General features: G+C 61.2%; 7 protein-coding genes across 7 annotated transcripts, besides 1 other annotated feature; all 7 read left to right on the forward strand.

Moving 5' to 3' along the window:
• Nucleotides 1-1,368: 1,368 nt before the first annotated feature.
• Nucleotides 1,369-4,119, forward strand: LPMP_090230 (ubiqitin hydrolase, putative; the record flags this gene model as incomplete). The annotated part of the gene is made up of 1 exon (XM_010705959.1): nt 1,369-4,119. One exon carries the CDS (start codon nt 1,369-1,371, stop codon nt 4,117-4,119), a length of 2,751 nt encoding a protein of 916 aa, XP_010704261.1.
• A 1,030-nt stretch (nt 4,120-5,149) lies between these two features.
• MCM4 (DNA replication licensing factor MCM4, putative) lies at nt 5,150-7,918 on the forward strand (the record flags this gene model as incomplete). The annotated part of the gene is made up of 1 exon (XM_010705960.1): nt 5,150-7,918. One exon carries the CDS (start codon nt 5,150-5,152, stop codon nt 7,916-7,918), a length of 2,769 nt encoding a protein of 922 aa, XP_010704262.1.
• A 523-nt stretch (nt 7,919-8,441) lies between these two features.
• On the forward strand, nt 8,442-9,260 carry LPMP_090250 (hypothetical protein; the record flags this gene model as incomplete). Its single annotated transcript, XM_010705961.1, has 1 exon — nt 8,442-9,260. The coding sequence occupies one exon, from the start codon at nt 8,442-8,444 to the stop codon at nt 9,258-9,260; it is 819 nt and encodes a 272-aa protein (XP_010704263.1).
• Nucleotides 9,261-11,153: 1,893 nt separating this feature from the next.
• Nucleotides 11,154-12,974, forward strand: LPMP_090260 (integral membrane transport protein, putative; the record flags this gene model as incomplete). The annotated part of the gene is made up of 1 exon (XM_010705962.1): nt 11,154-12,974. One exon carries the CDS (start codon nt 11,154-11,156, stop codon nt 12,972-12,974), a length of 1,821 nt encoding a protein of 606 aa, XP_010704264.1.
• Nucleotides 12,975-14,056: 1,082 nt separating this feature from the next.
• Nucleotides 14,057-14,391: a repeat region.
• Nucleotides 14,392-15,014: 623 nt separating this feature from the next.
• Nucleotides 15,015-17,267, forward strand: LPMP_090270 (hypothetical protein; the record flags this gene model as incomplete). The annotated part of the gene is made up of 1 exon (XM_010705963.1): nt 15,015-17,267. One exon carries the CDS (start codon nt 15,015-15,017, stop codon nt 17,265-17,267), a length of 2,253 nt encoding a protein of 750 aa, XP_010704265.1.
• A 987-nt stretch (nt 17,268-18,254) lies between these two features.
• On the forward strand, nt 18,255-22,154 carry LPMP_090280 (kinesin, putative; the record flags this gene model as incomplete). Its single annotated transcript, XM_010705964.1, has 1 exon — nt 18,255-22,154. The coding sequence occupies one exon, from the start codon at nt 18,255-18,257 to the stop codon at nt 22,152-22,154; it is 3,900 nt and encodes a 1,299-aa protein (XP_010704266.1).
• Nucleotides 22,155-22,837: 683 nt separating this feature from the next.
• LPMP_090290 (hypothetical protein) lies at nt 22,838-23,554 on the forward strand (the record flags this gene model as incomplete). Its single annotated transcript, XM_010705965.1, has 1 exon — nt 22,838-23,554. The coding sequence occupies one exon, from the start codon at nt 22,838-22,840 to the stop codon at nt 23,552-23,554; it is 717 nt and encodes a 238-aa protein (XP_010704267.1).
• Between the last annotated feature and the right edge of the window lie 26 nt (nt 23,555-23,580).

The raw sequence follows: 23,580 nt of genomic DNA on the forward strand, positions 1-23,580 counted from the left end.
GGGGAGGGAGGCACTTTCTGCAGGTCTCCCCGGTCGCATAACACACCGCTGGCGCACTCCCACGCTCGCTTCGTGCTCACCCGGGTGTGGCCTGCCCGCAATGCACCTACACGCATACACGCATGGGTTGTATGACGCTCCCCACTCCCACCTCTGTGCCTATTCACTCCAGCCTCTTGTGCTTCGGCACCGCTTCTCCCTCGTCGTCGCTACGATGTCCTTCTCTCCTTCGCTCCGTCTCTGCTCTCCACCCTGTGACGGGCCCTTATCGACACCGTCTCGCGCCATCTCTCCACCTTGCACCATATCGGCACGCCCCATCATGGCGTGTGCGGGCCTCCGTCACCCCTCATTTTTCCCCTCCCTCGTCATCAATAACGCACTGCCGCTGCCTGTCCGTCTTGTAGGCGGTGCGAGCCTACACGTACACCGATATCAGTCTACATCTCCCTCTCTTTCTCCATACCTAGCATCTCTCAAGCATACGCCCAGGTGCGCGTGCCCACACACTTGCGCACTCGCACGTGCGATTACAACTGAGCAAGATAAGAAAAGAGCGAGAGAGAAAAGCGGCGATAACATATTGAACGTCGAGTAACACACAGCGCTGCCTCCCTCATTCCCTCCCTTCGTCCTCTCCCCGCTTCACTGCAGCCACCACCTGCCGCGTTTTTTCCGCTTGAGCGCATCAGCGTATACTTCGGACTCGTGTTATACATACATACCACATTCATCTGTCTGTGGCTGTGTCATCCTCTGCTGTGCTTGTTGTTGCTCTGTGTCTTTGGAGAGAGGAAAGGGGGCCTCTGTTGCGTCTCTCATCCCTCTCCTTATCTAGTGTGTGTGTGTGGGGGTCTGCTGAGGTACGTGTCGTGAGCGTCGCCCCCCCCCAACCCCCCACACACCTATCCACCCCCTTCTCTCCTCCTCCCTGACGTTCCTCAATCAACAGAGAAGCGCACCGTGCACAGACGCATACACCCCGGTACGGTGCAAGCAATAGCAACTGTGTATCGCATTTTATCCCTCGCTCTCTTCCTCCCCTCCGCCCACGGGCTTTGCTTTCCCATTGCCTTTTTTTTTTTCTTCGTGACCCCCTTTGCTGTGATTCCTCGTCTGTACAGCTGCTTGGCTGTGCCTGTTTGACTCCTCTGCTTGTAACGTAGTAAAAAGGGGGATCCTTGGGGTGGTTTTGGTGTAGAACGCGTCAACTGGGGCTGCCTGGGTTACCATTGTGAAGGGTGGGGTGGCAGTGCTTGGCCTTGCACCTCCTCGTTCTTCCCTCTCGCCGTGCTTTCTTCTCTTGCATGCGCCTACGCTTTCTGCTGTATTTTCATCGAACCAATCACAATTCACCCACCGTCTATCATGTCCTCTACGACGTCGTCGCGGGGGCAGCCGCGCCACGAGCTGCTCAAGGAAGAGCCGATGATCTCCTTTGAAGTGGAACTCGACGAGGCGATCGAGCTGCCGTGCGACGTGGGCACCGTCGCACCGACAGACGCCGCGCTGAGCTCACTACATTGGCGTAAACAGACCGTAACGCCGGTTGCAAGGACCACTCCAGAGGACATGACGACGCAGAGTGGTAGCAGCACCGCGAGCCTCAGAGCCGCCGTGTGCGGCAACGGCATGGGGCTCCCCAACACTACCATGACCACTGGCGGCGTCACCTCTCCCGTCGCCACGTCGGCCAACACAGTTGCCACGACCTACATGGCGGCGGCGCCGTCGCGAAAGGTAACGTGGAAAGACACCAGTGCGTCTCAGCGGCGTGCAGAGGCGCAGGCAAGCCGCGAAGATGATTTCAACCCGATGGTACTATGCCCGCTTCAGAACCTGGGCAACACGTGCTACTTCAACGCGGGTGTGCAGCTGCTCGTGAATTGCCCTGCTCTCGTCTACGCAGTTCGTAACTCACCGTTTGCGCGGAGGATGCAAAGCCACTCGGCCTTCAACGTCTACAACGTATCAGTACCAGTGGCAACGGTGGCTGCAGCGGCAACGGCGAAGCTGTACCCGAAAGGGGGTGTCGCCACCCACGCACTCTTCCAGGAGTTTGCTGCCCTGCTCGCCCGCATGGAGGTGGGATGCTCAGCCGGTGAGAGGGCGATCTCGCCCATCCGTGCGCTCGACTCCCTCGCCAGCGTGCATCCGCAGTTTGAGGGTAGAAGCCAGCAAGATGCATCAGAGATGATGACGTCGCTGCTGACCAGCTTGGAGGAGGAAGGCGGCCAGTACGTCGAGCTGGCTCAGCTCCTGCAGTCGTTTGAAGAGGACGCCGCGGCACTGCAGCAGGACGCGCCAGCAGCGAGGATTGTCACGACTGTCAACCCGCCTTTTTTGGGAACTGGGCCCTCATCTCCCTCAGAGCAGCACCAGCGCTACTACAGTGAGCCCTACAGTGTCGATGAGTACTCCCTGTCGTCGCGGCACCCCTCTAGAACAGACGCCATCCTCCCGGGTCCGCGCAGCGCGCACTTCCTCGCTGTTTTGCGACTGATGGAACAGGTGAATCGTGAGAATGAGGTACTTGAGCAGCGTGTGAAGCACCGGCAAGGCAAGCCCTACACTGGCTCTTTCAAGCCTCCGCGACTACACTTCAACCCGCTGCTGGACAGTTTCCGGGGGTACACACTATCGCAGGTGGAGTGCCACAACTGCCGCGCAGTGTCGCGCGTGGTGAGCGCCTTCAACGGGTTGATGCTGGATGTGCCGACAGCAAAGCAGCGACGGCGCTATGCGATGGCTCACCCGAACGTGCCGCGCCGTGCTGACTGGGAGGAGCAACTGCAGCACGTGAAGAAGCCCTTTCGTCTGAGCTGGTGGAATCCCTTCTCCCTGTGCGCGGCGGCGTGGCAGCACCTGAAGCGGCTCCTCCAGGACCCGTTCCCGCTCCCGCTGTGGCTGGACGAGTGCCTCGATATTCATTTCGAGCCGGAGATGCTGCGCGGGTGTAACAAGTACCGCTGCGAGACCTGCGGCACCACCAGCGAAGCCACCAAGTCGGAAACACTCCTCGCCCTACCCGAATACTTGCTCATCCACATGAAGCGCTTCGAAGTCGGCCGCTTCTTCAACAGCAAGAAGACGGACTCGGTTTTTTTCCCTGCCTCATGGCGGTCTCTGACGGAAGCGCAGGCAGCGGCGTTGCTCAACGAGAGAAGCGAGACGCGGTCACCGCTGCCGGAGTACCTCGACCTGCGGCGCTACCTGCACAGCAGCGTCGCACCATTCGCTGAGCCCATCCCACCCTGCCTGTTGGACACCGGTACCGAGCCCTACCAACAGCAGCACGCGAGCGAAAGCCGTACCAGAAGCCCCACCAGCTCCATCGCAACCACCTACACGCTAGACGGCATTGTCAACCACCACGGCGGCTACGACAGCGGCCATTACACCGTCTTCCTCTACAAAGCGACGGAGGAGCGGCAGGCGTGGGTGTACATTAGCGACGATGAGGTTGTGCAGGCGGAGGATGTGGTGGCGACAGACACCGAGTACGTCCTGTTATACCGCCGTCAACCCCTCGTGCAGGTGGCACCAGAGTCGGACGAGGCGGAACAGCTGCGCCGAAAGGCGTGCTACTACCTCTCTCCCTCCTCCTCCCCCTACCTTACCGCCTACGCAGCAGCAAACGTGGCAAGCCCAGCGATCAGCAAGTCACATAGCACGACCTCCGCCTCTTCCTACTTGACGGACTCCGCGGCTGGCGGGCTACCTTCCGCGACAGCAGTGGCGACCGCCCCGTGGGTGTACATCTCGCGCATGTGGCTTCAGCGCGTCGCCTTCATGCATGAGCCGGGCCCGATTGTGAATCGTCTGTGCTACTGCCGCCCAGAGGATCAGGGGCGGGTGAGCATGTATCAGACCATCTTTCCAGCGACAGTGAAGGTGCCGGCGGAGGTGCCCCACGTCCACGGCCCGCCGGTGGACTGGTTCTACGTGCCCATCACAGAGAAGGACTACGCCATTTTCTACAACGCGTTTGGCGGCAACGTAGCCGTAACGGCCAACGAATACGAGACCCTGCGCGCGATGCAGGAGAAGTTCTGCGCTGACATCGACGCAGCGGAGCGGCAGCGAAGCGGCGCAGCTCGCCGTGCTTCCCAGCGCTGAGCCGCCACTGTGGCGTGAGACAGCCGCAACAGCAACTCCTGCAGCGGCCCATTGTGTGTACGTGGGTGTTACTGCTGCTGCTTCGGTGAGGGGAGACGACACGGAAGACAACTGACACAATTCGAACCCGCGCGTGTTTCTTGTCGAGGTGGAGAAGGCATGTCTGCTCAACTGCTCAATCAAGGGGAGGGAGGGGGGGAGGGCACGAGCAGAGAAGAGAGGCCGGCTCTCATCTCGCGAGCGTCTCTGTCGTGGCAATGTGTCGCGTGTGTCTGTTGTGCCTTGTTGATGAGCCAACCACAACGCAACTGAAAAAGTAGCGAAGAGAGTAATACGTGCAAAGGCGGCGCTGCTGCTGGCATCTTGCTATATGGAGAGGGGGAAGGGGACTGCAGCTGTGCGCCACAGCACCAGCATTCATGGGCGTGTGTGTGCCTGCGGGTCAAAGTGTTCACCACGAAGGTGCCGCCAATCTGCTCGTCTCCCCTACTCCTCTCCCTCTCTCTCTCTGTATCGAGGCCACTGACACCCATACAAGAGAAGGGGTGGGGGGCGGTCTGCGTGTTGCCATACTCATCGTCCATCTCCCCATCATCTCTCCCCTTCCCCAGCACCATTGTCCATCACACACGCACACACACACACCAAACTGTAGAGATACGCTCCTAGGCGTGCCCATACACACCCATACACACACATAGAGAGAGAGGGGGAGGAGAAAGCAGCTGCGCGTGCGTATGGGTGTGTGTCTACCGCGCCACTCATCTCACTCCTCGTATCGTTCTCCCCCCCCCCCACACACACACACACGCACACCTCCGATTACGCGCAGATGGACGGCGACGACACGGCCGGCAGGTTCATCGACCTCACACCAGTGCGGCCGCCGCGGCGGCGAGAAGCGACGCCACCGCCATCACCTGACGGCAGGTCCTTCCCCCTTTTAGGCCGCAGCGTTGGGGGTGGCGATGGCGGGACAGCTGCCGGCCCTGCCGGCTTCACATTGGGAGAAGCGCCTGAGGCAGTCACTATGAGCGCGTACAGTCGGTCGACGCAGCAGCGCTCGGAGGAGTACTCATATATTTGGGGCACCGGTATCGCCGTGGAGGTGTTTCGCGACGAGTTCCGCCGCTACCTTGAAACATTCACACTCGGTCAGGTGGTGACCGATCCATCACGGGGCACACCTCGCCCCAACGGCCGTGAGGCGGCAGCGGCAAGCTTGCGCGTGGCGAATCCGTTGATTGCTGGCAGTAGCGGCAGCACGAGCTCGCTTGCAAATGACACCGCCGCAGCAGCAGCCACAACGTACGCGCTTCAGGAGAAATATTACCTGAAGGAGTTCCTGCGCATGCATATGCAGGGCCGCAGCACACTCGAGGTGGACTTTACGTGGTTGCAACGAGCGGCACCGCAGCTGTACGTGCAGTCGGTGCACCACCCCACCGAGTGCCTGCAGATGATGTCGGCCGTGGCGGAGGAGGTCTACCGTGATGTCCTGCTGCTCCGCCACGGCATCGAGGTGGCAGATGATGTGCTCATCACTGTCGTGGCGAAGAAGCTGCCCTTCATGTGGACGCTGAAGCAACTGAGTCCGCAGCACATTGAGCAGCTGCTGAGCATCAAGGGAATGGTGATTCGCATCTCGAAGATCATTCCGGAGATTCGAGTAGCGTGCTTCCAGTGCTGGAACTGCCAGTACCAGGAACGTAGCGTGAGTGGGGACAAGGGCCGCATATTCGAGCCAACCCGTTGCGCGCACTGTGGAAAGACCTACTCCTTCAAACTGCAGCACAACCTGTCGCTCTACGAAGACAAGCAGCTCGTCAAGGTGCAGGAATCGCCAGAGCACGTCGCAGACGGCGAGACGCCTATCTCGATTGGTGTCGTCGTGTATGGCAGCATGGTCGACACAGTCGTGCCAGGCGACCGTGTCGTTATCACAGGTGTGTACCGCTCCACCCCACTTCGACTCAATGCCAACACACGCATCATCAAGAGCATCTTCGCCACCCACATCGACGCCGTCCACATGGAGCTGGTGCGTGCGACCCGTGCAACAGAGCCGGGGATGAGGAAGGGCTCATTCGCCAACGGCAACGTCGTAGGCGCCAGTCCCCACGCTTCCACTCCGATGCTAGCGACAACGAAGGATGCAGAGGTAGACCTGTCACGTGCGGCGCTGATGGATACGGCGCGCCTTGACATGTTCCACTCCCTCGCCCATCGCCCCGACATCTACGAGGTGCTCCTTCACTCCTTCTCCCGGACCATCTGGGGCCACGACGACGTCAAGCGTGGCATTCTGGCGCAGCTCTTTGGCGGTACGGCGAAGACGTTCGTGTTCAGCGAGCGCACCGGTGGCGGCACTGCAGCGACGGCGAGCAGCAACAGCGCTGTCTTCCGCTCCGAGCTCAACGTGCTGCTATGTGGCGACCCCGGCGTAGCCAAGTCGCAGCTGCTCACGCAGGTGCATGAGATCGCGCCGCGCGGCGTGTACACCTCCGGCAAGGGCAGCAGCAGCGTCGGCCTCACCGCCTTCGTTGTTCAGGACACTGACACAGGGGAGTTGGTGCTAGAGCCGGGTGCACTCGTCCTCTCCGACCGTGGCCTGTGCTGCATCGACGAATTCGACAAGATGAACGAGGCTACCCGGTCGGTGCTGCACGAGGTAATGGAGCAGCAGACCTTGTCCATCGCCAAGGCCGGCATCATTGCGCAGCTCAACGCTCGCACGTCCATCCTGGCTGCGGCCAACCCGAAGGACTCACAATGGAATGCGCAGCTAAACGTTGTCGAAAACCTCCAGATCGAGCCGACGCTGCTCTCTCGCTTTGACCTCATCTTCCTCCTCCTCGACTGCCACGACGCCGTGGAGGATCGGCGACTAGCCACGCACGTCCTCTCGCTTTACATGGACACCTCGCATAGCGCGCACACTCGGCGCGCCGTTACTGATGGTAGCGGGACGGCTGGCAGACATGCGCGGCTGCAGGGCGGCTCCAGTGATGGCTGCTACGGTGAGGAGGACGAGGCGACGCAGTGGCGCAGCACAGTTAGCGTAGGGCAGTCGACCGTGTCGTCGGCGGACGCCGCGGGCACTGCGAACACGCACGTGGATGCGGCTACCGGGCTGCCGGTGGAGGTGCGTATGGAGCTGGACGGGGAGGTGTTCCTGCAGGGTCCGCCCGATGCGCCGTACATGCCGGCCGGTATCCTGTCCGAGTACATTGCACTGGCACGCGAGACCATCTTTCCTAGACTGACAGAGGCGTCGCACAAGCGCCTCGCACGGTGCTATGTGGAGCTGCGCCAGGCCCGCGGCAGCAGTTGCACCGTCTCAGCGACGCTGCGGCAGCTCGAGTCGATGATTCGGCTCTCCGAGGCCCACGCAAAGATGCGCTACAGCAGCGACGTCTCCGTCGAGGATGTGGAGGAGGCGAAGCGGATCATCAGCGTTGCTCTAAAAAAGTCCGCGACGGATCCGACCACGGGGCTCATCAACCTCGACATGTTCCATGCCGCCGACCCTGGCAAGAATACGGTGGAGGGAAACATGCGGCGGCTGGAGGAACTGCTGAAGCGCCGCTACCTCGCTCAGGGGCGGCGCAGCATTGCTGTGGCGGAGTTGCGCTCTGTGTTCAACGAGCAACAGTCCGGCGCGGCACGGCCCGTGGCCCCGGCGCAGTTTGTGGAGCTCCTCGCCCTTCTCTCCGGCGGCGACGTAGTGCAGTCTTTCACTGCTACGACGGTAACACTGGTGATGACCGGAGTGGCGCCGGCAGCAGCGACAATGTGAAGCGGAGAGAGGTGTCGAGAGATCGAGAAACGTAGATGCTCTGGCGGACATAAAGCAGAAGAGAAAACTCTGGACAAGTGTTTCGGGTCCCATGCGCCTCACTCACAGGTCTGTATGCGTCCGCGCATGTCAGCGCACGCCTGCGTCTCCCTGCTTCGCTGCCATAGAGAGAGCGAGAGGGCGAGGGCGTCAAGCGTCCATGCAGGCCAACGTAGAAGAAATGGAGAAGGGAAGGGAGTTGCAGTACGGATAACAATTTCATGCTGAGATGCGCTTTTCGCTATCTGGAGTGGTCGTGACACGGTGTAGGTGGACCAGTGCGCGCACACACGCACACGCGCTCACTGACATCAGTGTGCCTTCGCCCCCCCCCCTTCTCCCACTTCTCCTTTTTTCTCCTCCGCCCTCCTCCTCCCCTCCCTGCGACCTCTGGTCATCCCGCCCCGCCTGCGTCTATCGACACAGAGGAAAGAGCACGTGCCTGGCACATACGTAGGCCGTAACCGCGCGTAAGCACAACGCAATGCCGCTTATACGGCCCGGCATGCCAAAGCCACCACACGGCTTCGATGCTGTGCTGGCCAAACTGGAGAAGTACGATGAGCAGATGAAGCTGGCCACCCAAGAGGAATCGAAGGGTGTCATTGGGGTGACCACACGGCCTCGGCACGACGGTCGTAGTAGCGGCAGCGGCGCTCGCAAGCGCACCCGCGATGGCAATGACAATGCTAACAACGGTGCAATGGCACTGCCTGCAGAGGCATCCTCAGCAATCGCAGCCGTGGAGAGTGAAGTCGACTCCTACATAGTGGGAGAAGAGAAGGTGGAGGCTAAGGGAGGGGCGCCAGTTCCGCCGCTGTGGCACATGGCCGCTATCAACCGCGCTAGGACTCGCTACGTCTTCCTCGCCTACTACAAGCAGCACAGCATATCCAAAGAGGTGTACGACTACTGCGTTGAGATGAGGCTGATTGACGGCGGACTTGCCCGGCGGTGGCGCCTGCCAGGGTACGAGCGGCTCTGCTGCACGGCGTGCGGTGTGCCCGGAGCAGCGAGCCTAGCCGCGAGCATCACCTCCAAGTACGCCCTGCGAGATCGACAGGAGCGACGACTCTCCACCTCAGCGTCGCAGCAGCGCATCGACGACACTGCCACCTGCATCTGCCGAGTGCCGGCGGCCCAGCGCAAGAACAAGTACTTTGTGGCGTGTGCGGTGTGTGGGTGCCGCGGCTGTTGCTCTGCAGATGCCGTGAAGGTGACGACGGAAAGAGGCGACGGCGACGGCAAGACGGACAGGACGCGGGAGGAACCGCTCACCGACGCACCTAGCGGAGAGACGTAGAAAGACCGGGGTAGGGTGGGGGAGCGCATGCAAACTGTGTGGCTCACATGCGCAACTGCGAGGGCAACACTCAGAGGAGTCCTCCCTCTCTCGCAGGTAACCAGCTGTTTCCCTCAGAACCCCCTGTCCCTCGGACTTTGCCAACGCAGTGGATTCCTCTTCTCCGTCCCCCCTCCCCCCTCCGCCTCTTTTCCCCCTTTGAACGACCTGGACCGCGACAGGACCACTGCTGACGCTCGTTGTTGTGTGTGTGTGTGTGTGTGGTAACAGACGCCAATTCAATAACCAACAGAAGCTGAACATCCGCTCGCCCCTTCCCGCGCCATGCCCCCTTCTTACGTCTCCTACTCCCCCCCCCCTCATGTCCCAAGTCAACACAGGCGCGCAGGCACTCTCAGTGTGCTCTCCCGATTGCCACCACTGACAATCGCATCCCGCTCTCGGTTTGAGGCTCCTCTTTGTAGTGTATGGGGGAGGGGGAGGAGGGGAGGAGGGGAGGAGGGGGGGATAAAAGGGAAAAGAGATACGCAGGCGCCCACGAATGTGCGGATACGTGCGCCCTACACCCCCGTCTTTGCGGGGTGCCTGTCTGCGTATAGTCCCCCCCCCTCCCCTCCTCCCCCACTCCGCTCTGTACTGAGCAAAGGAGCCGTGAAGTCAAATGATGTAGGGTAGCCGCGAGGTGGGCGAGCGACTTGGTGCTCCTCTGGGCTACTCACGAAGGGTCGACCTGGAGGGCGGGTCTCTGGGGTGGGGTTGTTTGACCAGTGCCCTCCTCGTATTTACATCTTCCTCTCTTTCTCACTCTCTCCCCCCCCATCTCCCTCTCTTTATGTTCGCAGAACTACCCCTCCCCCAGTTTTGGAGGCCTCACTCCTGAGGAGTCGTCGGGGAGGGGGTTTCTTACTCTCTTTCACCATCGTGCATTCACCCACTCACTTCGCCACACCCCCGCTCCTGCGCTTTCCACTCCCGCAATCCAAGATGGACAGGCTCCATTTCAACGGCGCCTCGGACGAAAGGCAGGCTGCCACACGGGTGAGATGAACTGCACGGCCGTACTTGAAGCGCCACCTTGATGGGGGGAAGCACCTGGAAGAGATAGAAGCAAAGGCCTTCAAGTCCTCCATGCAGGCACACGAGGGACTCACCAGGAGCGCATCGAGGCGTTCCCGCGCGGTGGGCCTCGCTACCTTTCTTGAACTGAAGGGGCAAAGGGAGATCTACTCTCCCCCCCCCTCTCCCTCCCTCCGGGCTCCGCACTCGTCAGTCGCCACGCGGCGCAGGAAAGGGCGTTCCATGATGCCTCTCTTGTGTTGATGGTTCGATAAGCGACGATCGATAGTCTGCGCTTGAGGCATCAGGCGGCCCAGCCTGGTGCCATGGAGCCCTCCTACTGCCCCTTCTTTCGCCTTCCCCTTTTTCCCATTTGCCATTCCACCGCCCCTCTGCTGTTAAATACACCTCTGCACGCCGCCACCAGCCCTGAGTGTTGTGAGGAGGTGTGGGTATCTCTGTGCGTGTGATGCTTCCTCGCGCGACAGCTGCTGCCATGGCATGCCCACCCATCGAGGCCTTGTCTAGCCCCTCTCTCCTACCCGACGGCACAGTCCGCCTTTATCAGGAGGAGAACAGGGGGGTGAAAGGGGGGGCAAGCGAAGCGAGAGGGGGGAACTCGCTCTCTCTCTCTCTGAGCGTGGTTTGTGTGGGGCGCTCTGAGCGGATCGCCTTCTTGGCGTTTCAGTGTCCCCCTCCTTCGCGTTGTGTCTGTGCAGCTGCTTGCCACCGTCTCTCCCTCGCCTCTTCATAGCTCCTCCTTTTTTTCTCCGTGTGCTTCGTCTGGTGCGTGGTGGACTACCGTCTCTCTTCCTGCGCGAAGGTGCTACGCCAAACATGTACACGCACGTGCACCACGATGGCGCCTCGCCACCGCTGCTGCCAGAGCATCCGCACCAGTTTCTGGGCAACTACTTCTCTATAACCTACACGGAGCTCTTCAAGGCACATGTGTTGGATGTTCATCTGCCGAACATGCTTATCGGAATCAGCGCGAGCATCGAAGTACCACTGGTCACCTTTCTCGGTCGACGCATCGGCGCCAGCTACTCCTCTATCGCAGATTACATCTCCGTCGTAGCCCTCTACCGTACGCTGCTGGACATCCCGTTCGGCATCATCGTTGAGTACGTTGGCGTGCGTAACGTCATGTTCCTCTGCCTGTTGCTAAATATTGCTGCCTCCCTTGTTGGCCTCAACGTGAGTAACAGTGCCTCGCTGCTTGCCTTCTGCGTTCTAAGCGGCATCAGCCTCGGCGGCTTCTTCCTCGCGCGTCACATCTTCGTTGCCGGCATCACCTCCAAGAAGTACCGCGGTCTGCTCATGGCAATTCTGTCAGGACTGCTAAGGTGGGCACACGTCATCGGCCCCGTCTCCTCAGGCCTCTTTGCGGCGTACTGGGGCGACGTCCGCTACTCCTTCGTGGTGTCGGCTGCGGCGAGCGGTATCGCCTTCATCGCTCTCGCCATAGCGACGTGGTCAACTCGGTACCAGCAAGTATGCGGGCGCACGTGCACGACAAGCCTCGCGCCGTCTGTGACAGAGACTCCGTTGCACTCAGAACAAGACGAAGACACTTTGAACGTCGTCAGGCACCACCCGGGCGACTCTGGCAGGAACAACACATACGTAGCGACGCCACTGCTGCCGCCTCCGCTGATGGCATCCACCATAACAAGCAGCGGGGGCGCGAGTAACTTGTCGGACTTGACGGACCACCGCGTCATCGTTGGCGCCGAGATGTGCGTCACCATGTCACCCCCGCTCCTTCATCACCTCCATCACACACACGCGAACAGCAGTGTGAGAACGCAACCCTGCAGCAACAGTGTGGCGAGCACGGCGGCGGCATCGGTTCACCCGAGCGCAGGGCCTTGGCAGGAGCACTACTTCCACCCTGCGACGCTCTGGAGCACCTTCGTCGACTACTGGAGCGTGATATGGCGCCTTGGCCTGTATATTGTGCTCGTCACCGCGCTGCGTGCAAACCGCAAGCTGCTCATCTCCTTTGCAGGAATACGCGCTGCGATGACGGATGCGCAGGTCTCCTACCTGGTGGGCTTCAGCTTCGTCTTTGACGCCCTCCTGTTCCCTCTCGGTGGCTTGATGATGGACCTACTCGGGCGTCAGTTTGCCATGATCCCCACCGTCGTCGGGCTCAGCATCGTCTTCATGTTCCTGCCCCTCTGTCGCACAGAGGGGCAGCTCTACATCGCCGCGTCAGCCTTTGGCATCGTGGACGCGCTGGGGTGCGGTATCATCATGACACTCACGGCGGATCGGGCGCCATCGCGCTACGGCGCGCCGTTCTTTGGCATCATGCGAACGGTGCAGGACGTGGGCCACCTTATTGGCGCTCGCGGTGTCTCGAGTCTGATGCGCTACTCCGGCTTCAATGTGTGCTGTTGGGTGCTAACAGCGGTCGGCTTCTTCAGTGCAATGTGGGGTGCATACGGGGTGCCGAGCGATACAGAGACGCTTCCCGAAGCACCGCGGCTGGAGCAGGCGGCGGCCGTAGCACATGAGTGGCGGTTGCACAAGGTCTATTTCTACTCCCAGAGCAGCGAGGAGATAACGTCGTTGACGGCTGTGTCGGGGACGGCAACGTCGCCCACGATGACGTACGGCACCGCGTCAATACCGCATCTGCGCCGTTGAGTGATGAGAAACAAAAGTGGTAGGGGCACTGCAGCGTGGCGCGGAGCTAAAGGCATTGTGTCGGCTAGCGTAGGACCATGCAAGCATGACGCAAATCTTTCACCGCGGGCCCCGACCTGCTCACCTCGTTCCTCTTTCCTCTCTGCCCCCCCCCCCCTCCCCCATGCAGGCAGGGGGGCGATCATGTCTGGCGATGTCCTCCTCATGGCGGGCATGCGACTGGCAAGGGCCCGAAGAGCGAGATAAAGGTAGAGAACTGCGGAGGAAAAAACGTGAAGGAAGCGTCGACACCATCGCCACTACTCGTGTCGTGCTTGCTCGCTTGCTCTTCCTGAGCCCTCTCCCTGTCCTCCATGGGTCTTTTATCTTCCCCCAGTCCACTCGCTTGCTTCGCTTTAGGTTGTTGACGCGTGATACTCTTCCCGGCTCTCCGCCCTCCGCCTCCAGGACCCTCTCTCTGCCAGTGGATGGGTGCCTCTGTGCGCAGGTGCTTCACTTTCTCCTACCCCTTTACCTTCCTTGTGAGTGTGCACGTGTCTGTGTCTCTGTGCGTGCGTGTAACTTCCCTTCCTCACCTCTTTTCTCCAACTACAAATCATCATCGCCATCCTCCCTGCCTTCTCCTCACGCATCACTCAGCAGGAAGAGAGTGGGAGAGGCGTACTTGCATAATACGATGTTGGTACAATGTGCAGCTGTCGCTTGAGTGGCTCTGCGCGTTCAATCTTTGCCTCTCTCTGCCTGTCTGTGTACTGCTGCATGCACGTGTGTGTGTGTGTGTGCGTGCGTCATGTGTTTTCCTCTTCTGTCGTCCTCTCGTCGTTTCCTCCGGTTGGTTCCATCCACGAAGTATAGGTGGGTAAGCGCGCGTCTCTCTCCCTCTGTGTATCTCTTTCTTTCTCTGTCTGCCTGTGTGTGTGGAGTGGGGGAGGGGGGAGAGGGGGTATGCAGGAGCCCTCTCTCCATCCGGATCACTCCATGTGTACGCGCCTCAGACAAGTTCGCTTTGGTTTCCTCACGTATCCCTGTGCCCTCAGGATGTGCGACACCTCTGAACAATGTCCAGCACACACACACACACACCCTCCTCCCACACTCCGTGAGGAAGCCAAGCAGCTCCCCTCCCTCCATCCCTGCCACTGCCGAGCTGCCCTCTGGTGTGGAGAGCACTGAGCCACCCGGAGAGGGGATGCATCACGTGGCGACCGGCACAGTGGGAGCGGCTGTGAGGCGATCGGCGGTGCGGGGGGGTAGAGCTTTGAGGCAGGAGCCGTGCATCGCTGACTGGATCGACCCGTTGCAGTGCCGCGTGTGCCTACGGCTGCTTCGCTCCACGCAATCGGGCCCGTGACAGGCCGGGGCGTAGCCGAGTGGAATAAAAGCCCACGTGCTGTAAGGCAGTGGATGGACACGTAGACGAAAAAAGGCATAGCCCATCCCCATCAGCACCCCTTTTCCCCTCGTCTCAACCTCTGAACCGAGAGTGGGTGCGTGTGTGTGTTAGACACAACTTCATTCCCGAGGAGAGGTGACACAACGAGGGGTCCTTCCTCTCCCCCTCCCCCCACAAAGCGGCACAACAAAGCCTGCCGCTTTCCAGCGCCCAGCAGGGTGGCCAAATGTTCTTCGTGCCTGACTCCTGCACTCCCTCCCCTCTCTCTCCTCCCCCCCCCCCCCCCACACACACACACACATGTACGTGCACATCAAGAGCGAAGTCCTGCTTCACTCGGACGAAACGCAACCGGGCTGAGGATTAAGAGGAAATAAAGCAGCAGCAACAACAGAGAAGCCGTTGTGGCATCTAGCGAACGCAGCCAAGTGGGACTTGGGGTGCTGCAGGGTGTGCGTGTGTGGGTGTCGGCGAGGCAAAGAGGCGTTGTGTCAAGCCCCCTTCCTCCCCCCCCCCACCCACACACACACCGCGGCGTCCTGCATCAGTGTGCACATCCGCGGATATCCACGTACCACGTAGGCGGCGGAGACCCAACTTTGGTTTACTGCGTACTCACAGACGAAAATTACGCGCCTTTGGGGGAAATGCTTCACCTCCTGCTGGAACTCCTTGTGAGCATCGCACTCTGCGCCGCGCTGGGGTACTTTGCTCTCCTGAACCTGCCGGTGGAGTCGGAGGAACCAGGTTTGACGGCAGCAGAGTCAGCGGGGGCCGGTCACCCTGAAGCCGTCAGCGACGGGGCAGAGCACGGCCATGCTTACCACCCGCTCCTTCCACCGCAGGAACTGCCCCTCTACACATTGATCACTCGTTGTGTCTCTCTGGCGGAGGACACGATGCTCGGCGTTGCCTACCGCTGGATTCTCATCAACGGACTTCACTACAGCCCTCGCGAGGTGTACGGCAAGCGCCGACTGCGCGAGCGGGGCTACTACTACTCCAGCGACGCGAGTGGGCCAAGCAGCGGAAAGGAGGTCGACTATAGTGTGAGTGGCGCTGGCACACGCGTCGGTGAGCACTCCTCATCTGCGGCCGCTGCCCCGCTCTCCTCGGCGGGTAGTGCCACGGCTGCCAGCGTTGACTCCTCTCGTCGCTTTCGTCGCCGTCTACGCCGCGGCGCGGCTGCAGCTGCGGCGGTCCCGCCAACCCCGCTGCGGAAGGAGAGCGCGTATTGGGTGAACGTGCTCCTCCGCTGTGCTGCCTTTCTGTGCCTCGGCGGTGGCACAACGAAGCCGGAGGTGTGGACGGACCGCCTCCTCTACGACGCAGAGAAACTGTTGGACAGCGTGAACGCGGGCTACGAGAACCGCATCCGGGCACGTGAGGCGCAGGCCTGTGCCGCGGCGCCCCAATCCGCAAGCGCTACCCAATTATCGCCGCTGCTGGGCCGGACCTCGTCACAATCTGCCACATCGCTGCTTACAGCACCTCGCAAGCCGCTCCTGCGTATCCAGTTGCTAGAGCTTGGCTCAGGACTCCTTGGGTGCACGCCCCGTGAAGTCCGCCGCCCCGCATTGAACTTCCAGCACGGAGCTGGTGATGCCTCCGGATGCTCCGCCATACCGACAAGAGCAGCACCGCCAGCCAGACGTGCAGCGACTGCTGCTACTCCCGGTTCACCCGGTTTGGTAGCCTCAGCAACTGGCTTTGGCTACCACCATCAGCAGGTGGGCGTGCGCACCGCCCTCGACCCCGCCAGCACCCTCCTCGCGTCATCTGTAGCGAATCTCAGCACCGCAACCACCGATACGATTTCTTCTGGGACGACGCGCGGCCCTGGCAGGGCCGCACGTCTCGGCGATGCGGTGGCGGGTGTCTCTATTGCAGACTACACCGCCAGCTGCCCCTTGCACGCCGTTGGAGGTGACGGCGCCAGCAATGCAGGCGCTCAGCATGGTGTTGTTCTCCCCCGTGTGGAGGGGGACGTCATCTCAGTGGAGCAGCCCTACAGCGACAGCCGTCACATGATGCCACCCACTCTTGCCGCGCCAGCCTCACAGCTGTCCTTGCGGCGGTCCTTTGCGCTCCCACAGGCACCAGTGGCATCCCCACTCCGCTGCTTCGCGGTACCCCTGCTCTACGAAGATCAGCGGTTTCACGTGCGTCTTGGCTGCTGCCTCCCCCTTGGAGCTCTCCTCCCCGTCTCTCTGTGCGTGCCGCCGGACGTCCTCACACTGAACTGCTCCGTTGCTGTGCGTCGCGTCATCTTTACCGGCCACCTCTATGCCGCATTCCATGGGGCGCGCGTGGAGCTGAGCTTCCCTACAGCGCCACTCTTTACTGCAATGGTGAAGGCGATGCCCGACACCAACGGGGGCGTGTCGGCATCGGAGGTCAGTGGTCACCACGGCGGCTGGAGCATGCGTGCCAACGGTGGTGGTGGCGGCGACGCTCACTCGGGAGCGGCGGCGGCGACGGCTTTCACCGCAATCCACACGGCACGCAATGAAGCGACTGCCGTCCATGGCACCAGCATTGAGGAAGGACGTGACTCGTACAGCGCAGCCGCACGTCCGCCACTTCACCTGCGGTCCGGGATGTACAGTAGCAGCAGCGGCAACGCGCCTTTCCATCATCCCTATTGCAGCGGCAGTGGCGGCGGTGGCAGCGCATCAACGAGCGGATCGTGCATGAATGAGTCCAATGAAAAGGTTCAGGAAGTTGTGCTGCTGGCGGTGCGCCGCCTCATCCAGTCTCTAACGTACCCCCAAGTGCTGGTGGGGGAACTTGTGTGTCGCCGCCCTTCCGGGGATTGTGGGACTGCGGAAGGCGGGGCAGAGAAGCAGCTGCAGCTGAAGTGGACTCGACAGACAGCCGTGCTGCCACTGCGCATGTGAGAAGCACGATGCGGAAGCCAACTCTGCCGGACGCGTGCAGGCAGTCCAGCAACACTACCCCTCCCCGTGTCCCTCTCTTTCCATGAGATGCTTAGATGGAGAAAGAGAAAGAAGCGAGAGAGAGAGAGACCAAGCAGGAGAACGGCGCTGACAGACTTTCCCACCCAACCACCCCACTTTGCGTACCGCTGCCTCGCAGACATGCAGCTGCCTCACTACCGCTGTGTTTTGATGCCTCCACAGCACTGCACAAGGGGAAGTACCAAGACCATCGGCGCCCATGCGCGGCCTCCTATCAAGAGCAAAGAAAGAGCAAAGGGCGTAACTGAGGATCCCACGTTGCCGCGATGGATGCCGCACGCGCCTCCCCTCCCTTCCGCCATCACCGTCATATTTTTCGCCGGTAGAGAGGGAGAGAGAGCTGCAAGGGAGGGAAAAGATGTGGGCTACTCTTCCTGTGCTTCCCAACGATTCCCCTATCTCAGCATCGATCTCTCAATCCCTGCTGCCCCTTCTTTGTGGTTTTCTCACCGCTCACACACACACTCACACATGCGCGCGCGAAGAGGCTTACGTTGGCGGCCGCTGTCACTGCCAAGGACAGCGCGCACATGAAAAGGCGTCGCCGCTGCTGACCCTGTCATCGTACACCTCCCACCTTTCCCCCCCCCTCTCCTCCTTCAGATCCGTACCCCACGCACCTATGCGTACATGTCGGCGTCCATGCATACACATCCACACATATGCCCACATGTATACAGAGATACGACCGCACTCCGGCTAGATAGACCTTAATTCTCCCTGCATCTGCTGAGTGAGGGGTTCTCACACACGCTCATGAAGGTGTTCTGCCGCTTTGCTCCGCCGCCAGCGGACCGCCCCCCCACCGCCACTGCCACGGCGGCGTCGGCTGCAATCCTCGGTGTAAACACATCAACGGGCGGGCATTGTTGTATCTCTAGGGGCTCAACTGAGGCCACTCTTCTTATGCGAGCTGAAGGACCTTCCTCGGCGGCGGCAATGACAGCAGCTGCGTCTGTCATCACCACCGGTACACGCGTCAGCCTCGCTGACCCCGTCACTCTTAGCAAGGCGTCGTTTTCCTGCGATGGTGTTTTTCTCCCTTCAGTAGCCGCGGCAGCAACATCGGGGGCTATGGCTGCTCAACAACAACACCTCTATGACGCCACGTGCCGGTGTCTGCTGGAGCCGGCGCCGCTCCTACTCGAGCAGAAGCGGCGGTGGGACGGCAGCGCCCCCGTGCCGATGGCGGCACGTCGTATTTACCTCGCCTACGGACAGACAGCGAGTGGCAAGACGTACAGCCTCTTTGGCGAGACCCCCACGCGGCCTGGCGCCGAGGGACTGTCCCCTTCGGCAGGCGTGGTGCCTCGCTACCTGCACGATGTGTTCTACTCAAGAAACGGCACAGCGCAGCATCGCCTAGGAGGCACTGACAGTGGCAGCGCTGCCGAGGACGTCTTTGTTGATCTTTCGTGCTTTGAGGTGTACAGCGAGGTGGTGACTGATCTGGTTGCGCTCTCCGTCGTACTGTCGGCGTCGGACTTCCCATACTCCACTGGCACGGCTGGGGCAGCACGAGGCAGCGCGGGCCGCCGCCTGAGCTCCAAGGCTCCGACTGACGCTGCAGCAGCAGTGCCCCACTCCCTGAGGTCTTCCGACCTACGGCGGCAGCTGCCAGTGTGGGTGGCACACCACCTGTACTGCAGTGAGCAACAGCCAGACGACGCTGACTCGTACGCGCAGGAGGAATTGTTGTGTACGCGTGGTGAGAGCTCCGTGTCGGAAGCGACGGCCCGCACTGCCGCCGCTGGAGCAGCGGCCGCGCCGTTCGTATCGTCGCTGACCCTGTCGCGGTTTCTCAAGACTGAATACAAGGCTACTGAAAAACAGCAGGTGCTGCGGTCACTGGAGCGGGCACGATGCACGACCTTCACCGAGGCGCAGGCAGTCCTACAGGCCCTCCTTGCACTGCGGCAGGCGTGCACCACCAGTCGCAACCAGAGCTCCTCCCGTGGTCATCTTGTCCTATGTGTGCAGGTCTACGCGCGTGCTGCGTCGGACAGTCCGGCAGGCGAGTGGATGATGCAGCACGAGACAGCTTTTGTGGATCTTGCTGGATCAGAGAGCGGCAAGCTCATCGATGTGGACGTAGCCGATGTGCGCGCCTCTCAGGTGGTGCACCATCAGCCGAAGCGGCGAACACAGGCAACCACCAGCGCAGCGTCCTCGTCACGCGCGAGCAGCCAGCACAGTCGCATCTTACTGGATACGTCCATGCAATCTGACGTCTCCTCGAAGCAAAGCGGTATCAGCATCAGCACCACCACCACTACGAACTCGGCGTATCATCGCTCTCTCCTCCGCCCATCTCCCGAGGAAGACAAGAAGGCGGCACAGGCGCGGCGGCGACGCGAGACACGGTCCATTAATGCAAGTCTCCTGGCCCTTCGCAAGGTTTTCCGCGCCCTCTATGAGGCAACACACCTGAGCCATATAGCCGTCACTCGAGAGTTAGCGGCGACAACACTCACACGTCGGCCGCCGCTGCGCCATGCCCCCTTCAAGGACAGCGCTTTAACGGCAATTCTCGAGCCCTTTCTGGTCCCGCAGCTCTCCGCAGCGCCTCCACCCTCCTCCACTTCCCCGAGTTCACCATCGAGTGCGGCAGCCGTGCACGTCGTGCTGCTGGTGTGCTGCTCCAGCCGGTCCGTCGACTTCTTCGAGACAGTCGCCTCCCTGCGGCTGGGGGCGGAGGCGAGCGCCGTTAACCCGGAGGTCGTTCTGCGCGCGCTGCCAGTGCAACAACGCGAGCGACAACACCAGCCGCAGCTCTACGCGTGTGTCACCCATCCGCAGTCACACCACAACAGCATCAGCTGCCGTCACCATGGCGGCAGCACATGCGCGGTTCGTGTTCCCCACGTGCTCTTCCGCAGCGCGTCGGCGCCGAATCAACGGCTGGCACTTACAGGCGACGAGGATGAGGAGAGGAAGGAGGACACCTTCAGTGGGTGCGCCAGCGCTCCCGGCATCAGCGCCGCAGCTGACACTCGACTACGGCGCACGAGCACGGAGTGCAGCGCTGCGTTAAGTGAGCCCCACGACCGGTGCAGGCCTGGTGAAGTCATCATGAGCGCCGCCGACGCTTCCCGACTCCGTGATGAGGCTCTCCAGTACAAAGAAATGGCCCAGAAGCTGTACAAGCAGTGCAAGTCCCTCTGCGAGAGCTATGATGAGTGTGTTGATGAGCTGCGGTGGTACCGCGTCGCGCTGTCGGAGAGAGACGCTCGCGTCGCTGAGCTTGAGGCAGAACTCGCAGAAGTGAGTCATTCACACGGAGCAGACTCATCGCGGCGGCTGCAGAAGCCTCTGCCAAAGTCGCTGCAGCCGCGCACCCCAACAGAAAGCCGGAACAGCGCCACCGCCTGCGGATCGCCTGCCGCACGCACGCCTCATTTGTTGCCCCTTCAATACAGGAACCGAGAAGCGGCTGCAGAAGATGAGTCCCCCAAGGTCATTCCAACCGCTAACGATGGCGGTAGGCGGGAGGAAAATGCCGCCCCTGCGGAGTCTGCCACAGCATTGGTCGCTGCGAGGCGTATGCGAGCCACTCCCACCAGCTCTACAGCACGAGAAGACAGTGAACGGTGGATGGTGAGCGTGTCACCCTTCTCCACTGCGTCGCTCGCAGCAGGGACGGTAGTCCGCACGGCAGTGGTGCCCGACGACGTGGAGAGGCTCGAGGAAGCGGTTGGTGTCGACGGCAGCAGCGTTAGCGTTAGCGGCGACGCTCACGACACACGGTGGCCAAGGGGGAGAAGCAGTCGAAGCAACAGCAGCAGCAGCAGCAGCACTGGTGGGCAACGCTGCAGGCCAACGATTGAGCGACAGCAGCAGCACGCTCGATGCGTCATGAATACTTTCCTAGCGCGGCAGATATTCCCCCCCGACGCGGCAGTGAAACCCACCCTGTCCACATCGCCATCCCGCGCGAGCTCTTCCTCTCCCCTCCTGCCGACGCTCTCAGCGTGCGGTACTGTGGCAACCGCATCGTCGACAGCGCAACAGCAGCGGCAGACACGAAGCTACATCAACTACCAAGAGAACGAGAGAGGCCCATGCGTTCTGCACGAACACGAATCCGAAGGCGATGGGAGTCCGCTCACAGGGAAAGTGCACCTCGCAGCCGGCGAACCATCACGCGCGAAAGAGTTGATCGAGGGAAGTGCCGCTATTGCCGCGACCTCTGCCTTCCTATCGGCGCCGTTGCGTCAGCTGCACAACACGCCCCGCTCCTCCTCCTCCTCCGCCGACGCAACGGCGTCGTCCTCGCTGAAAGGGAGGGACATCGTCAGTGCCGTGAGGTCTGCCTGCGACAGTGTCACGGTGGAGCCCGAGGCTGACTCAGCGATCTTCCCGTCCTCTGCGGTTCCTGCCGCGTACGAGGCCGTTGCGCCAGCGGCATCAGCCTCAACATTGCCAGCCACGGCGACATGGACGAAGAACTTGAAGAGCCGCAGTGCGGTGCACACTGTCTCGCACGACTCTCCGCTTCAGGGAACGTCGAGGCAGGCAATCGCCATGTCGATGGACCACAACGGTGAGTTACCTCACGCAGAGGCGGCGGCCAGCGGCGACGAGGAGGACGCCGTCGAGGAAGTGGTGATCCAACTCAAGAAGCACGAGCATTGTGACTCTCCTCTCATCCTTGCGGCGACGTGTCAGTCGGCGGAAACCGTTCGGCGTGTAGAGAAGAACAGAGCGCCCTTGATGCCGCCCTGCCGCAACTCTTCTCTCGGTGCAGTTGCCTCGGTACCCGTGACGCGGCCGACGTCGCCTCTCACGCAGGTGTACTACCTGTGATGCGAAAGAGGGATGTGTTTAGGGTGCTCAGGGGGGAACAGGAGGAACGCCGGCGTGACAACACTCCTTCCTCCGACCTCTCTCTCATTCGGTGGGTCCTTGTGCGCTCGCGCTCATCACGACTGCCTCTCTCCCTCCTCTGCGTGGCATGAAGGCGGCAACCACTGACGTGGGCGAGCCGTTTCACTCGCGGAAGGGGGAGAAGAACAGCGGCACCGCAGAGGGGCCTTCCGCGCATGTGCCCTGCCCCTCCCCTCCCCCCCCCCCGATACAAGCGCGAATACAGCCACACGAAAAGGATCAGAGGAGGTCCTCCACAGAGTTGCGCCCGCTCTTGTCCGTCGTGTTGGCAGTCCGTGTCCCTCTCTAGCGGCCGTACAGGCTTGACGGTAGCGAATCAATCATGTTGCCTCGTTTTCTAGGCAGATGAGGAGGGGAAGAATGGGGGGTGCGGCAGGCTACATGTAGACCAGACACTAAACACAGCTCACGACGCAGAGGCGCCATTCACTTCGGTCTCTCTCATCTCCCCCATCTCCTTTTCTTCTGAAGCGCTGCAGTCTCCCGCAGACGCTCAAGCACATGCTCGCTTTTGCATCTCTTCCGCGTCTCCCTCACACACGTGCACTGCACACAGCACAGCACTGCACTGCACACATGCGATCACACGCCAACAGAGGCCAATGACATTCGTGTTTGAAGCTCGACGGATGCCCTTTGGCAGCATCTCTGAGACGTATGCGGCCCGCCTCCAGCCCATCGTTGCTCTGCATGCGCTGGACGAGTTACCTTTGTGGGACCGGTGCATGCTGGTCGCGGTGCTGCCGGTCGTGCAACAGCGCCACGCGGCCAGCTCCGCAGCAGCGCCGCAATCGACGGTGGTGTCCTCACCAACGCTCACGGTGGACGTTGGCAACAATGCAGATGCCGCCGCTGCTACCGTAGTTGTCGCTTCCCTGCCCTCTGCAAGAACACGAACAGCAAGTAATGAGGAGAAGCTCAGGGTGTCACCGGGGCTGGCGGGTGCACCGCTTCTCGAGGATGTCGCCCTGACATTGACCATTGTCCGCGCCTTGGATGAACTGGAGGCGGTGTACGACTCCATTATCAGTATACGAGCAGAGCAGCAGCAGCAGCAGCCTGGGTCCGGTGTGCCCGCCGCAGCGGCGCCACGCCGCGCCTTCGCACAGCCGAAGAAGACGTCGGAGGAGATTCTCATGGAGCAACTCCTGCAGGAGCGCTTCAGTGACACGACCTCGTATCTCCCAGATAGCAACAGCGACGATGGCGAGAATGGCGCCGAGGAGGTGGTTGATGTGGCCATGTGTTTCACCATCAAGGGAGAGAGCCTGGGCATCGGGTCCGCAAATGTGTTCGGTGGGCATGGCTATCACCCCTGATGAGCACTCTGGCTATGCATGCAGTA

Source organism: Leishmania panamensis (genome assembly GCF_000755165.1).
Source record: "Leishmania panamensis strain MHOM/PA/94/PSC-1 chromosome 9 sequence".
Lineage (NCBI taxonomy): Eukaryota > Euglenozoa > Kinetoplastea > Trypanosomatida > Trypanosomatidae > Leishmania > Leishmania panamensis.